This window comes from Pyrgilauda ruficollis, unplaced genomic scaffold, assembly GCF_017590135.1.
Source record: "Pyrgilauda ruficollis isolate IOZ18807 unplaced genomic scaffold, ASM1759013v1 scaffold21, whole genome shotgun sequence".
Classification (NCBI taxonomy): Eukaryota; Metazoa; Chordata; class Aves; order Passeriformes; family Passeridae; genus Pyrgilauda; species Pyrgilauda ruficollis.
In genome coordinates, this window is record NW_024520318.1 from 3,370,535 (window position 1) to 3,385,277 (window position 14,743).

At 46.2% G+C, this 14,743-nt stretch overlaps 1 protein-coding gene across 1 annotated transcript in view; it reads left to right on the forward strand.

The window, feature by feature from the left end:
* LOC121353762 (multiple epidermal growth factor-like domains protein 6) overlaps positions 1 to 14,743 on the forward strand; it is a 185,440-nt gene that overhangs the window by 139,259 nt on the left and 31,438 nt on the right. The window contains exons 11-22 of the mRNA XM_041467879.1: positions 65 to 187; positions 1,068 to 1,190; positions 2,131 to 2,283; positions 4,571 to 4,702; positions 7,201 to 7,329; positions 7,510 to 7,638; positions 8,760 to 8,894; positions 9,884 to 10,018; positions 10,463 to 10,588; positions 10,900 to 11,031; positions 11,908 to 12,036; positions 13,919 to 14,050. Coding sequence (XP_041323813.1) covers positions 65 to 187; positions 1,068 to 1,190; positions 2,131 to 2,283; positions 4,571 to 4,702; positions 7,201 to 7,329; positions 7,510 to 7,638; positions 8,760 to 8,894; positions 9,884 to 10,018; positions 10,463 to 10,588; positions 10,900 to 11,031; positions 11,908 to 12,036; positions 13,919 to 14,050 — 1,578 coding nt within the window. The remainder of the gene's footprint in view (positions 1 to 64; positions 188 to 1,067; positions 1,191 to 2,130; positions 2,284 to 4,570; positions 4,703 to 7,200; positions 7,330 to 7,509; positions 7,639 to 8,759; positions 8,895 to 9,883; positions 10,019 to 10,462; positions 10,589 to 10,899; positions 11,032 to 11,907; positions 12,037 to 13,918; positions 14,051 to 14,743) is intronic.

Consider the following 14,743-nt stretch of genomic DNA (forward strand, 5'->3'; position numbering starts at 1 on the left):
CAGCAGAGCTGTGCAGCAGGCTGGGGGTGTCTCGAGGGCTGAACGTGCTGCCCTTTCCTTGCAGATGTGGACGAGTGTGAGACTGGGGAGTCCTGCTGCTCCCAGTTCTGCATCAACTATGCGGGGGGCTACGAGTGCGCCTGCAAGGCGGGGTTCCAGCTCAGCGCCGACGGCTGCTCCTGCGACGGTGAGCTCTGGGACAATGGGCTGGGCTGGGCTGGGCTGGGCTGGGCTGCAAGGGACCTAAGGGTCATCTCATTCCACCCCTGCTATGTGCAGGGACACCTCCCACTATCCCCGGCTGCTCCAAGCCCCATCCAAGCTGATGTGGAACGCATCCAGGGATGTGGGAGCCGCAGCTTCGCTGGGCAGCCAGGGCATCGCCACCCTCACAGGGAAGAATTCCCTCCTAATATCCAGTCTAAACCTTCCCTCTGTTAGTCTAAAGCCATTCCCATTTGTCTTGCATCATTCCATGCCTGTGTCAAAAGACTTTTGGTACCAGTGGCTTGGTCTAACTAATCACAGCCCAGGGCACAAGAAATGCTGTCAAAGCCCTTTGCAGGGCTTTGTGGGCACTGCCCTAATGAGAGTCACTGACCCTATGCCAGCTTTGCTGATAAGGTTTTACAAATGTGTACTTTCCACTTTATGAGGCTGGAATACTGGAATAATCCAGCATCCAGCATGGGGAAGTGGGGATGTGGGAGAGGAGCCAGCAGAGAGAAACTTTCCCTCCTCTCTCCATGGACACTTTATATTGGTGTGTGTTAAAACACTCCTTCCACAAAAGAGCCCTCAAAATAACTGAAGGATCAACTGAGCTTAACAGCTTAAAGCATCTGTTTTCACTCGAGACAAAAACATCAGTGAAATAATCTGTTCCCTGTTGCCCTGAAATGTTTTCATACCTCCAATACCAGAGAGAAATGGAGAGCCTCAAAACACGTAAGAAAAATTGTGTTTTCTTATGTATAGAATAATTTGTCAGATGCAGCTGGGCACAGCATGGGCTCTCCAAGCAGAAGTACTTGTTCCTAATCACCATTTATGTCTGGATTTTCTAGATGTGGATGAATGTCGTCTGGATAATGGCAACTGTGACCATTTCTGTGTGAATTCCCTGGGGTCCTACGAGTGTGCCTGTAAGGAGGGTTACAGGCTTGGGGACAGCAGATGGGCCTGCGTGGGTGAGTTCTTCTCAAAACTTGAGGGCCATTAAGCACTTCCCACTGAGTTAAAAAGTGATTTTGGAGCGGGGATTTTCACAGATCCTGGGATTTTGGGAGCCCAGCTTGAGCCATCTCTGAACGTGGCCAGGGTAGGGCTACGTGCAGTGCATGGATCCAAGTTCATCCTCCAGTAATGGGTTTTGCCAAAGATTAATGGCAGATGAACACTTAAATCCCTTGGACACATTTGAAAACCTAAAGCTCCTGGTTTAGAAATAAATACTATTTTGACACTTTTCTTGCACTATTTGATGAAGTTTAACATCCTGTGGGGGGAAAAAAGGGTAGCCAGGTTGTTCTTTGATCAACCATGGCAACTTTTCTGTTAGTCAGTGACGTTATTCTGGATTTCTGCCAGTGTAACCAGTCCAGAGTTTAGCAGAGCAACTCAGTTTTATAACCAAGTTTAGCAACTGCTAAACCTTAAGCCAGAGTTTGATATTCTAACCAACACCAAAAAGTAAGCCAACTGATTTCCCGTCATTTTAAGGCCCAGGTTTTAATGTTTCTGAAAATAAATTGCACAGCCGGCCTCACTTTCTATTTGTCATCTCCAAAACGAGCAAGAGTAATGACCTTCATTAACTAAAAATAATCTCAAACTTCAAGTGAGGAAAATGAATCTCCTCATTTAATTTTGATTCTCCGGGAGCAGAGTTTTTTTCCAGAAGAAGGAAAAGGAAAAGATGGGGCGGGGAGGGTGTCTCCCATTTTCTCTCTATATTTTTTTTTGGATAGGAGAAACTCTGTAAATCCAGATGAGAAAATGCCTGGGTTGGGACTGCTGGGCAGAGGTGTGACTGGAACATCTAAATGCATCATAATAGTAAAAAACGATGCAGATGAGAGGCCGTGGAGGCAGGCTGGGGTGCTGATGGCTGTGTTTGTCCAGCCCTAGATGTGGAGGAGGCTGATGCAGAGGAGGCAGCAGGGCTGGCTGGTGCCCCGGGGCTGCACTTCCGAGGGCCCCCCCAGCTGCTCCGCTTCGCCCTCGGGGCCCTGGCCGAGGATGGAGACCCCCGAGGAGAGCTCACCCTGGTGCACAGGGTCGGTGAGTGACCAGCAGGGCCCTGAGCCAGCACTGCAACCGGGGGGGATCGTCCTGGAGGAGGATTTGGGGCTGGGCTGGCAGGGCTCAGCATCAGGAGGAGGGATGAGTGTTAATCCTGCATCCTGCCTGTCTCCATGTTCCATCCCAAATGGGACATGTTTGAGGAGCCAGGAGGCTGCCTGGATGCTTTGGGAGGTAGAGAAGAGTGAGCAGCACAGCAAGCAGTGGCTGGGAGGCTGCTTGGAAAGCAGGGTGTCTGCAGAGCCCAGGGGCAGGAGCCACAGAAAGCTCTTCATGCCAGGGGTGAGAGGATGGCATGGCTTACTGCAGGGCACTAAATCCCTGGGGAAACTCCCTTCCTCCTAGAGCTGGGAGCATGGATCCCTGTTTACAAACCCTTTTATAACAGCTGGAGGCTTTTTGTTAAAGATATTTGCATTTTGTCTGTGTTAAAAACAATCCTCTGAAGATTCAGGTTTCCCTTGACTCTCTGGGAAAAGCACCAACCCATCCACGTGTTGCTCAGCTCAAGGGGTGGCAAGCAGCACAGGAGCACCCACTGTCACAGGAGTGGGTGCAGAACAGCTTTGCACCCTCCTGGGCTTTGCATGATTCAGTCTTTCCACCCAAAGGTGGAAACTTCACAATTTTAAGAGTATTATGAGGTGAAACCCTGTGTTTGCTTTGTGCTGAGTGCTGGTGGATCACCAGGAAGGATTTCTTGGTTTTTCCTACATGTGCCCTGTGATTTTTATATAAACTCTATAATTACCTATCTGAGGACTGTGCCCTACAGGCAAAAATCAGGAGCAGGTCTTGACTTTAATAAAAAATTACCTTATTTTTGTGAACAAAACTGTTAAGACCCTCCCAAATCACACAGCTTCCAGCCGGACTCAACGACACCGATAACCAACTGGGAAACTGATAAATGAGATAACCACAGGCAAAATTATCAGGCCTAGAAACCACAATCAAATATTTATTGACCACTTTTTGCATGTTTTATTTATATTTAGCTACAGAAATTTGGGTATTATCAGTCACAGCTGAGTAGCTGCACTTTTTCTAAGGCTCAGGCTTTGCAGCATACAGTGGTTTGTATGAAAAGGTGATGAAGAAAAGGAACTTTAAATGGTTTAGTAAGTTCTTTTACCTCCTAAACAGTAATTTATTTCTTGTGTTTTCAGACATGGTTTTATTCTGCTATCTGTATTATAAAAAAAGCCTGCTTTAACAGTAAGCTGGTGCAAGTAATTAAATATTTTCTGTAACTTGGATGAATTTTTAAGGTGGAAGCATGATGTTTTCAATGGTGGTCTGTATCCTTCTCCTGAAGTATGAGTTTGTACCCTATTCCAAGTGGGAGCTGGGATTCTGAATGTCCCTGAAAACTTGGGCATTTGTTCAGCTACAGAAAAGGGAACAGTTGGGTGCTCAGACCTAGAGGAAATCTGGCCTCACACAGAAAACTGTTGGTGAAATGCAACCAGCCTGTGACTTACTGAAATAAGGCTGAAATAAGCTGCCAGCTCACTTTCAGGTGCTGTTAAAAATCCCCTTCCAAAAAGCCTCCAGCCACAGCCATTAAGCCTTGAAGGCTCTAAACTGTGTGGAGGGGATCTTCAATGCCACTGAAGTATTTTACCAGTCACTTTATTTTGCACGCCTGTCTCAATATACCCAATAAAAAGAGCATGAGGGTGGCAAGGGATAAAAGGAGGCTGGGGAAGGAGATGGAAAAAATGCATTTTCATATCAGGTTTCCTATATAAAACTCTTCGTATCCATGAAGAGAAGAGACATTCCATGAAGAGAAGAGACATAATAAATGTGTATTTTGCTTTGTTGTCTAGAATACTCACACTGTATGGTTGAAAATACCACTGAACTATGTTTAAGTAGCACTACATCCACTTACTGCAATCAAACAACAGGGATAGCCTAGCAAGGAGAGAAGGAAAGTCCCAATAAATTCCTCCAGTTATATACAATATTATCAAGTATTAGGTGCAAATTCACTTTTTCAGAAGGCAAAACTCTTGCTTCTAAAAAGTAGCTCAAAGTGCTCTTGGCTGGAGAATTACAGCATTTAGGGGAGCAAATTCCAGCTGAACACCCAGCTTTCCTTTCAGTTAGAAACACAAAGAGAGAAATTCATGAATGCCCATTTTGCCGTGCCGTTTGTGCCGAACCGGTGGTGTTCACAGCCCAGCCGTGGGTAAGAGCTTGTGGAAGCGTTTTTGTCCAGCTGCTCACTCATCCCTGTGTGGTTTTTTGCTGTCAGTGTGCCTGGGTGACACGTTTGGCCAGGACTGCAGCCTGAGGTGTGAGGATTGTCTGCACGGGGGCCACTGCAACAGCGAGCGCAGCGGCTGCGACTGCCCGCCCGGCCGGGCTGGGGTCATCTGCAACGAGAGTGAGTACGGGGGCTGGCAGGGGCTCTGATCCTCCTGCAGGGGCTCTGCCGCTGGGCAATGCCAGGAACCTCTTGTACTTTTCATCTGTGAAGCTCCTGGAGCAGCACAGCTGTCTCATAATGAAATTTGTTGTGCTGGGGCACATTAAATAGGAGCTGTAAGTGATGCCGCAGTACAGCCAGGTCCCTGCACTCCAGTGCAGGTCAGGTCAGAATCATCCCTGTCCTGAGTATTTGGTTGTTTTCATTCCTATTTGCTCTGCTGCTAAAAGCTGATGGAGTTTGCTGGCCATGCTTCATTCCACAACCTACCTTGGTGACTTCCAGAGGTCTGTCCCAGAAGCTGGTGTGACAGCCTGGGTGGACACATCTGCTAAAATTGAGTTTTTTCCATTGTAGCCTTTTAAACCTCTTTCTTATGTTTTCCATTTCTTTTTCCTTATAATTCTTTTTATTATTATCATCACTTTCTTGGAGCAGTTAATTTTTCACATTGGAAATGGTATTTTTCAGAATTCTGGTGCCAAGTCAGTGGCCTTTATAACAGGTTTTCACTCTCCTTGCTCCTGTTTCCTGGCAGAAGATCTTTCTGATTCAGAAGTATGTGTCAAAACCCATTGGAAAGAGAGTGGTGATTTCTTGATGTGCTCTTCTTCATCTGCAGTTTGGCAAAACTTGTCTGCTGCTTGTCTGAGACATCATACAGCAGATTTCCTGTTTGAGATGGGTCCCTCCATTTCGTGGTGTGTGACATGATGGCCCATCATTCTCAGAAAGTCTTTGCTGTCACTGGTGAGACAAAAAGTCGATGAAAATTTATTACTTGACATCAGTAGACAGCACTCTTCAGGTTAATTGCCATCAAGATTGTTTAGGAGACGTCTTCACATGGACAGAAATGTAGAAAAATCAAGCAAGTGATTGAAACCAGCAGTCTGCCTGTGGTTATTTTGGGAGACTGATGGTGGGTTTGGTTTGTAAACTCTGGGGGCAGCTAAGAGAATAGAAATGGGGAGATTAAAAGGATAATTTCCAGCCTGTCTAAGACAGTTCAATCTATCAAGTGAAGATATTCTTCTGTGCCTGGTGTGCTGGTAGTTCAGGATAGATTGTAAAAATTTCAAGGCAGTATCCAAATTCTTTAGTTCATTTCATAAATAACAACATTTCTGATGTATATTTGCACTAGACATCCATGCATGTAGTCTAGTGGAATTCTCCTCTGGAATTTAAAGAATTTTAATAGGACTGTGTTATTGAGCTAAACCTGCTGTCTGATGAAGTCAGCAGAGACAGTGATAAATACAATATCTAATCTGTATTAATTACTCATGTGTGATTGCTTTCACTCTTTTCTCTTGCATTTTTTAATATACAGTACAATTTATGGGTTTAGGGTCAGCAGGTTTAGGGCAAACTAAAACAGTGGAGAAAACTGGAGCTAAATTTCTCTAATAATGCACCAAAGAAGCCAAATGGAAATTGATGTGAAATGTCAACTTTCTTAATGTGCATTGATAAAATGTCAGTGAAGTCAGATGACTCCAGCAACTGTATCCACTCAGGCTGCAAACAGCAGAGCAAGGCTGCATCTCAGTTTGTTTTTGCTGCTGTGGATCCATTGCTGCCATGATTACCTGGGGAGTTTCAGAAACTACATTTGAAAAACAAGATATTATTTTTATAATAGTGTTTGGGAGAGAAAAAAAGAATGTTTAAAATATTTATCTCCAAGTTTTCAAAGCTGTGCTCTGATGTTTAAGCTTTGGACTTGACAGGCAATGGTTTCTGAGCCCGTGCTTTGTGGGGAGGGGAGCATGTGCTGGGGAGGGTTGGATCCATGACAGTACTTCCCATAATTTCGTTAATTCAGTGTCCTTTGAGATGTCCTAGTAAATATCAGGTGGATGTGCTTTACAGAAGAATATCATTTTGTTTAGAGCCTACTCAACTAAAAGGACTCTCTCCTTGCTCAGTTTTCACAGAATCACAGAAACATTTAGGCTGGAAAAGACCTATGAGACTGAGTCCAACCTGTAGCCCAACACCACCTTCTCAAGCAGCCCATGGCACTAAGTACCACATCCAGTCTCTTCTCAAACACCTCCAGGGATGGTGACTCCACTGCTTGCCAGGGCAACCCCTTCCAATGCCCAAGCACGCTTTCTGTGAGGAAATTCCTCCTGATGTCAGACCTGAACCTCCCCTGGTGCAGCTTAAGGCTGTGTCCTCTTGCCCTATTGCTGGCTGCCTGGGAGAGGAGATCAACCCCCACCTGGCTGCACCCTCCTCTCAGGGAATTGTAGGGAGCAATGAGGTCTCCATGAGTTTTCCAGGCGGAACATCCCCAGCTCCCTCAGCTGCTCCTCACACGACTTGTGTCCCAGACCCTTCATCAGCCTTGCTGCCCTTCTCAGTGACCAAAGCCGTGTTTTGCTTCCTTTACAGCACAGAGGAAGGTTTTCTTGCTGTGTTCATGCTCCCTGCTCTCTCCACAGCCTGTCCCCCCGGGATGTTCGGCAGAGGATGTGCCGGTGTCTGCAGGTGCCAGAACGGAGGCTGGTGTGACCCCGGCACGGGGCAGTGCCACTGCCCACCCGGTGTGCTGGGCCAGCTCTGCGAGGACGGTACGGCCCCAGCTCTGCCTCAGCTCTCCACTTCTCCCCCCTTGATCCTTTATTTTGAGTAATGAGCAGAGCAGAGGGTGAGAAAAGCCGGTGGCTGGCGAGGCTGCGCAGAGCCCCAGCTCGGGTTTGGGGCTTTGACCTGTAGCCACTGATGCCTTCCTGTGTTTGTGCACTCCAAAGGTTGCCCAAAAGGTTTCTTTGGGAAGAACTGTAACAAACCATGCAACTGTGCCAACAAGGGCCACTGCCACAGACTGTATGGAGCCTGCCTGTGTGACCCCGGGCTCTACGGCCGCTTCTGCCACCTCAGTAAGTCGCCGGTGGTTTTGGGATCTGATTGATGTGTGCGCAGTGTGACAGTGTAAAAGATTCTAAGGGGGCTGGCAGAAAGGAAGGAGAGTGACTTTGTGCACAGTCAGGCAGTGCTAGGATAAGAAGGAATGGATTTACTAAAAGAGTGAAGGTTTAGCTTAGATGTTAGAAAAATGTTCTTTGCTATGGGGGTGGGAGGCCTTGGCAAAGGCTGCTCAGAGAAATTGTGGCTGCTCCAACCCTGGCAGCGTCCAAGGCCAGGTTGGACAGGGCTTGGAGCAGCCTGGGATAGTGGAAGGTGTCCCTGCCCATGGCAGGGGGTGGAAGGAGATGGGCTTTATGGGACCTTCCAACCCAAACCCTTCTGTGGTAAAATGATCAAGACTTTGGGTTCTGCAGTAGTCTGGGAGTAGCAGGACAACAGGACTTTTGAGATGTGCCAAGAAGCCCCAGAAGCTTCATTAATCTTTTTCTCTAGTAATTAACCTTTGCCATAAGGACTGAGATTTACTGATGCTCAAAGGTGAGGATTATAGGTGGGGTGAACAGGCTAACCTTAGGGTTATTGCTGAGGTTGGGATCTGGTTGGAGCTAGCTGGTGACTGCTGATGGGTTGGAGTGGGAGCTGGGGAGCAGGGCTGGCTGGGACAGGATGAGGATCAGACATTAGATGGAATAAAAAGAATTAAAACAAAAACTTTGCAAAACAGATGATCGAGTTTCTTTGTAGTTACTGTTTTTGTTAGTAAAAATCTGTGCAAGATCAAAAATCTTTTGTTTTATTTTGTTTTGGGTTTTATTATGAAAGCTTTTGTCTTGGAGTGCGCCCAAGTTTTTTTTCACTTGGAAAATCAGCTGAGTTTGCTTTGAAATGTTTCTGGTTCTTGCATTCACCACGTATTGCTTGACATGAAATGAATGACCCAGCACAGGGATCATGTAAACTCTTCTTTTACCCACCCACACATGAACAGGTGCTGCTGTGGAACGGGGGTGGACTGGCTGAAAGCAAAACCGAGCTTTTGCTTCTTGCAGCGGTTGTGTTCTGCAGCAGTGAGCAATTTCAGCCAGCTCCTGCATAATTACAGAGCTGATGCTTCCTTTTCTTCTGGCTGCAGCCTGTCCCAGGTGGGCCTTCGGCGCGGGCTGCTCGGAGGAGTGTCAGTGTGTGAAGGAGCACACGCTGGAGTGCAGCCCCAGGAACGGCTCCTGCACCTGCCAGCCTGGCTATCACGGCAAAAAGTGTCACAAAGGTACCACCCACAGCCAGGTTCCACACATCTGCTTCTTCCTTTGTCCCAGTAACTTCTCCTTCTTCTGCCCATCTGCTTTGTTTGGCTGCTGCTGCTCATATATTCGCATCCTACTAATGGTTTTGTGGGGTTTTAACCCTGCTAAGGTTGCAGAGTATTGAGGGGAATAGAGCTTAGGAATTGGAGGTGTTTCAGCCTGGTCAAATGACAACAGAAATCCAGAACCTAAATCCTAATACAGCCTTAAGTAATGAAGATCATGTGAATTTTCATTTCTGTGCTTTTTTGACACGGTCAGTAAATAAGTGGCAAAATCTGTGTTTTATGGCAGTGGGGTGATTTGTAAACAGGTTCAGTAATGGTGCCTTTCCTTCAGATTTGCAGCTCTTTGAATTCAACTTACTCTTTGTAGCTTTTGGGGGTAGTTCAAAGAGAATTGTATCCCGCATTCATGTTTGCATGTCTCAGTAGCCCTTTCCAGACAGCAGTGGAGTAACACAATAAAGATTCTCCCTTCAGATTTTTCTCTGGCCAGGCAGGACTGTGTTGGATTTATGGCAGTAATTCTGGTGGGTTTGGTAGAGAGCAATAATGACAATATTTAATATTTTATCATTCTTGTTGATGGGCTGAGTTCTGACAGGGAGCGTGCCTTGCCCAGCACTGGCTGTGCACCAAAGCAGAGAGCAGCAGAACTTAGACATCAAAGAAGAGAATTCCATAATGTATTTAATTGAATTCATCCTCAAGTATTCTAATTGAATAAATCTTTAAGCATTCTGCCACTCTGTTTCTGGGTTACGTTTATGCAGTAACCTCTTTGAAATGTAAGCATGTATTAAGTATTTACACTTTGTTAACAACACCTCTAAAATGTACATTATAATATATTCTCTGGAAGTTTCTGCCAAATTATTTTCTGATTTTTGTTCATTTCTTTTAACTTTTCCTTTTTCTCATGCATGTTCTGTATCTGCTTCTATTTCCAGAGTGCACTCAGGGGTTTTATGGGTCTGGTTGCAAGCTGAGGTGCAGCTGTCCTCCTGATGTTCTGTGTGATCCTGAAACAGGAGCCTGCAAACATCCGTGTCCAGCTGGGTTTCATGGAGAAAAATGCCATTTGTGTAGGTACTCACTGCATGTTTCCCTGGGAGACACACTTGGGATGGGAAAGCTTATTCAGAAAACAGAGGTTCAGAAATAGAATTTGCAGATAAAGAGGTACATTTGTTGTTGATACAAGCTGGCAGTTCCCCACTGATCCAGAGTGATATTTGGAGCCTGGCAAATGCTGTCTCTGTTTGTCTCTCTCTCCCTGCAAAGGTTGAGGCACAAGGCTGAGGCCAGTTACTCAAACTAACATTTGTCCAGGTAAAAATAGTTCCTTTTAAAGCTTCAGGCACAGATTTTACAGGGCCCTGCTGCAGTTCATTTCAGACCAGTTGCTCAGACACTGCTGCTAACACTGATCGCTTCTACCAGCACAGCTCAGTTTAAAAGTGGTGGCCGTGGTGCCTCCTAATGTCTTCAAAATGTTCCTAACCATGACTTTGGGGTTTTTTGTCCAGCTTGTCAGCCTGGCAGCTTTGGGATGGGCTGCAGGCAGAGGTGCAGCTGTGGAGGAGCCCCGTGTGACCCGAGGACAGGGCAGTGTGTTTGCCCAGCTGGGAAGACTGGTGCTATGTGTGAGCAAGGTGTGTGAGGTGCTGGACCAAGGTAGGGAGTGCCTGGCTTTGGAAGGCATGATGGGAAGTAGAATTTGTCTGTTTCCCAAACCAATAAACAGACAAACTGTGATGGAAATTGGGAGAGAGCCTTTGGTCTCTCTTTAGCTGTGTTCTTGTGTGCTGCAGGTTAATGACAGGGCTGACAGGGATGTAATATAATGTAACAATCCAGCTCAGTGTTACTGTCATTTTTAAATTCTTCAGGGTAACAGCAGAAATCTACAACTGTCCTGAAACAGAAAATGCCACTGGTTACACCTTGTGTGCTTTTTCTCCAGATTGCCCAGATGGCCAGTGGGGACCAGACTGCCAGAACTCCTGCGAGCCCTGCGCCAACGGGGGACAGTGCAACAGGGAAACTGGAGCCTGTGACTGTCCCCCTGGCTACACTGGGCCATCCTGCTCTGCCAGTAAGTCCTTGCCTCAGCCTTCCCCATGAAGAGAAAGTCAGATTGAAAATTCAGGTTATGGTTTGATTTCTGCCTCCTTGTTCTTTTGTGAGATAAAGCACGCTGATCTGAGATGAAGTGCCCTTCATCTCCAGGAATTCCCCAGGTTGGATTTGACATTATTTGTGGGAGGGAGATTGCAGATAAATGCACATGATCAGCTAAGCTGCATCCCAAATGGATGTTATCATTAGACCTAATTTATGGCAAGCTGTACTTGGAAATACAGTATTTAACAGCCACACCACTGCTGGTGTAATTCTGGCTGTTTGGCAAGAGGTGTGACCAGCTGGCCCACGGGGCATCATTCTTGAGTTATGTTTGCAGCAGCACTCCTTGGTGTAAATCATTTAGGATTAAATAACACTGAAGATGAGGGAGCAGTATCAGTGCTATCCCTGCAGCCAGAGACCATGGGAATACTTTCAGGGAGCTGTTCTGTGCTGCTCTTCAGCCTCTGGGTGTTAAAAGGCTGCCTGAGTGTGGCTGTTGAGCTGCACAGAGGCTCTCAGGACAGCTCTGCTTTATGCAAGACCTTGGTGGTGGCACATTTTTAATTCTTGTTAGTCATAAAGTGGCTTTTGAGGAAGATTTTTCTCCTCTGAGGAAACAGCTTGATGCACAGGAGTACCCAAAAGTCACTCAGGCTATTCCCACACTCCAGGACTCAGCCCCAGACAGCCAGGGTGCAGACCCCAGATATTTCTGTGTTGCTGCTTTGATTCCTGGATTCAGCTAAAGCCTGTTTTAGGGGGTGAGCTGTCGCTGTCTGTTCGGAAAGATGGGTCTGTGGCCGGGCTGCGAGCTGGGTGAAGTCACAGCCTGTGTCTGTTTCAGCCTGCCCCGATGGGCACTACGGACAGAGCTGCCTGTGGCTGTGCAGCTGTGGCAGCAGTGCTCAGTGCCACCATGTCACTGGAGAGTGCTCCTGTCCCCCGGGCTGGACTGGCCACGACTGCAAACACCGTAAGTCAGGGCACACGGGACCTCCTGGGGGCTGCACGTTTGCTCTGTTTGCTCTTAGTTTATTACAGTTTTTTAATGTAGTTTTGCTAATCTTACTGCTTCTGAAACGGCGTGCTTGTGGGTTTGCACAGCCTGGGTGGTTATAATCCTTCATTATCCAGGTTCAAAGCATTGAAATAGATGGCTGATGAAGCGCAAAGTATTGATATAAGCTCTTATTTCAACACTATGGATCCCTTTGCCCAATACCATCTGTCCCGTCAGCATTTTGACTGACAGACAGTTTTGTTTTTCATTTTCAGTGCAGATTAGTTTTGAGATTAATTCTCCATTTCTCATTTTGTTTGGGGGAGATTTATTCAACAAGTGAGTGGCATGTACAGTCGTGTGTCTAAAGGTCACTTTTTAACTTGGGAATATAAATGCTGTGAAAAATTCTGTTCTCTGGAAGAGCAGAGCATCCTTCTGTTGACTTTAGCATCCCTCTCCATATTGGTGGCTGTGTGAGAGAGTAGATTTGCCCTTTTTGGATGGCACCATATAAATGTGAAGCCATCCTCCCTCTTCCTGTGACACATCTCTTCTGCTTGATTCATTGTGATGTGTCTTGCAAAAAGCCAGCAGAAGACAAACCTCTTTGCAAACTTGATCTTATACACATAAAATCATTTAATTGGCAGTGTTGATAGCAGCAAGTTTTGCACCTGACCTCTCAGGCCCTGTACTGAAGAAAATGCTGGGAAAATCTGAAGTTTCCACCCATATGTATATTTTAAAAATCAAACCAGTTGGTAGTGTGTAGAGCCACTGAGATGGCTTTTGATGACTGCCTGGGCTGTCTAGAGAATTGAGAGACCATGACAAAGGAAAGCTTTTATTTCCATTCAGGATAAGATCTGAGAAAAATTGTTTTGCAGTGGTATCTTGGTACAGCAGCTCTTCCAGCTATTGCAGACCAGGCATTAAACAGATTCCCAACTCCAGAATCAGGTTTCTGTTGCCCTAATTGGCACTTTCATCTTCATCCTTTACTGGAAAGAAAGGACATGCTGTGGTACATTGGTGTAATTGTGTCAGTGCTGTGTGATTTTAAGATGAAAGCATTAAGTTGCTTTAACAAACATTGTGAGATTCCTTTGTGTCCATGCTGCATTTCCCAGTATTTTGGGGAAAGCATGGAGGGTGCTCCCAAATCTGTGTGGTTAAACCCATTAACTAATTCTGGTTACGCAGATTTTTGTTGAGTGAGTCAATAGCTGGTATTTTATTTCCATGAAATTATAGATTTGTGACTGATGGGTGTGGATTCACAGCATCACTAGGTTGGAAGAGACCTTTAAGATTGAGTCCAGCCCATGCCTTAACACCACCTCAACTAAACCATGGCACCGAGTGCCACACCCAGTCTTTTTTTAAACACACCCAAGAATGGTGATTCCACCACCTCCCTGGGCAGATAATTCCAGAACTTTATCACTCTGGATAAAGACAAGAGTGATATCTTTATCACTCTCCAGCCACTTGAATCTGCCACTTGAAAGTGCCTTCTAGAGGAACCCCTTCGAAGGTTCTGTCCCAAATTTGTCCTAAATTTGTCCTAAGGACACACTCTTTCAGTAAAAAAACTTTTTTCTAACATCTAACCTAAATTTCCCTTGGCCCAGCTTATGAATGATTAGTTTTATGGCTACAAATGATTAGTTTTAGGTGGATGGGACAATATTTGCTCATGTCCAACAAAATGGTCTTTATTTCCACAATTTGCGCCTGCGCTGCAGCTAGGAGTTCAGTCCCGCAGCATTTTGTGTATTCTGTGCTCTCTCACGTGGAAGTGCAGCAGGGTTTGGGGGTGGTGCTGGATGTGACCCCGTTTCCTTGGCAGCCTGCAGCAGCGGCCGCTGGGGCCGGGACTGCGCCAACTCCTGCGCCTGCGACGGCGGCGACGGCGGCTGCGACCCCGCCACGGGCACCTGCTCCTGCCAGCCAGGATTCACCGGGCAGCACTGCCAGCTCCGTAAGTGCCCACCTCCCCGGCATGTGGGACTCCCAAAGCCCAACTCCCAGATCCCTGAAAGTTGTGTTTTCCTGGTCGTTCCCCGCAGGAACGCTCCCAGGCTGTTCCGCCCCTGCGCTGCCCCGCGCTGCGTTCTCGTGTTTCAGCAGGGTTAGATGCTTTTCCTAATTGGATTTCCAGAAAAGGTATTTTCAGCCTTGTTTTGGATCCAGCAGCTATTTTTAGTGTTAGGATCTCTTGAGAGGGATAGGATTGATGTGTATTTGGGTTGTGGCATAAGAGTTTCCGTATTGGTTTTCTTAATTCAGTTTTAGGGCTGCACTTACCCTTCGTAAGTCTCTATTTCAGGTCAGGTATATAGAAATACTTCACATGTACATAACAGAAGGAAAACAGGAATTTTTGGAGTCCTGTATTTATTAACAACAAAAATGTGCAATGGTCTTATCAGAGGCCCGTGACCCTCACCTTAACATTCACCTCTAACTGAGGTCAGTAGCAGACGCTTCAAGCATATGAAAACAGGCTCACAGTCAATTTCTCATATGTCTCCCCAGGTACCATCAATTTCTCATTCAGGAGCTTCATGAGACAGAAGCAATATCTCTATATTTAATACTGCTTGATTTTTTTTTTCCCAATTAATGTGCCTATTTTCTTTTTCATTTCATGCAAGCATTTGGAATCCACTTC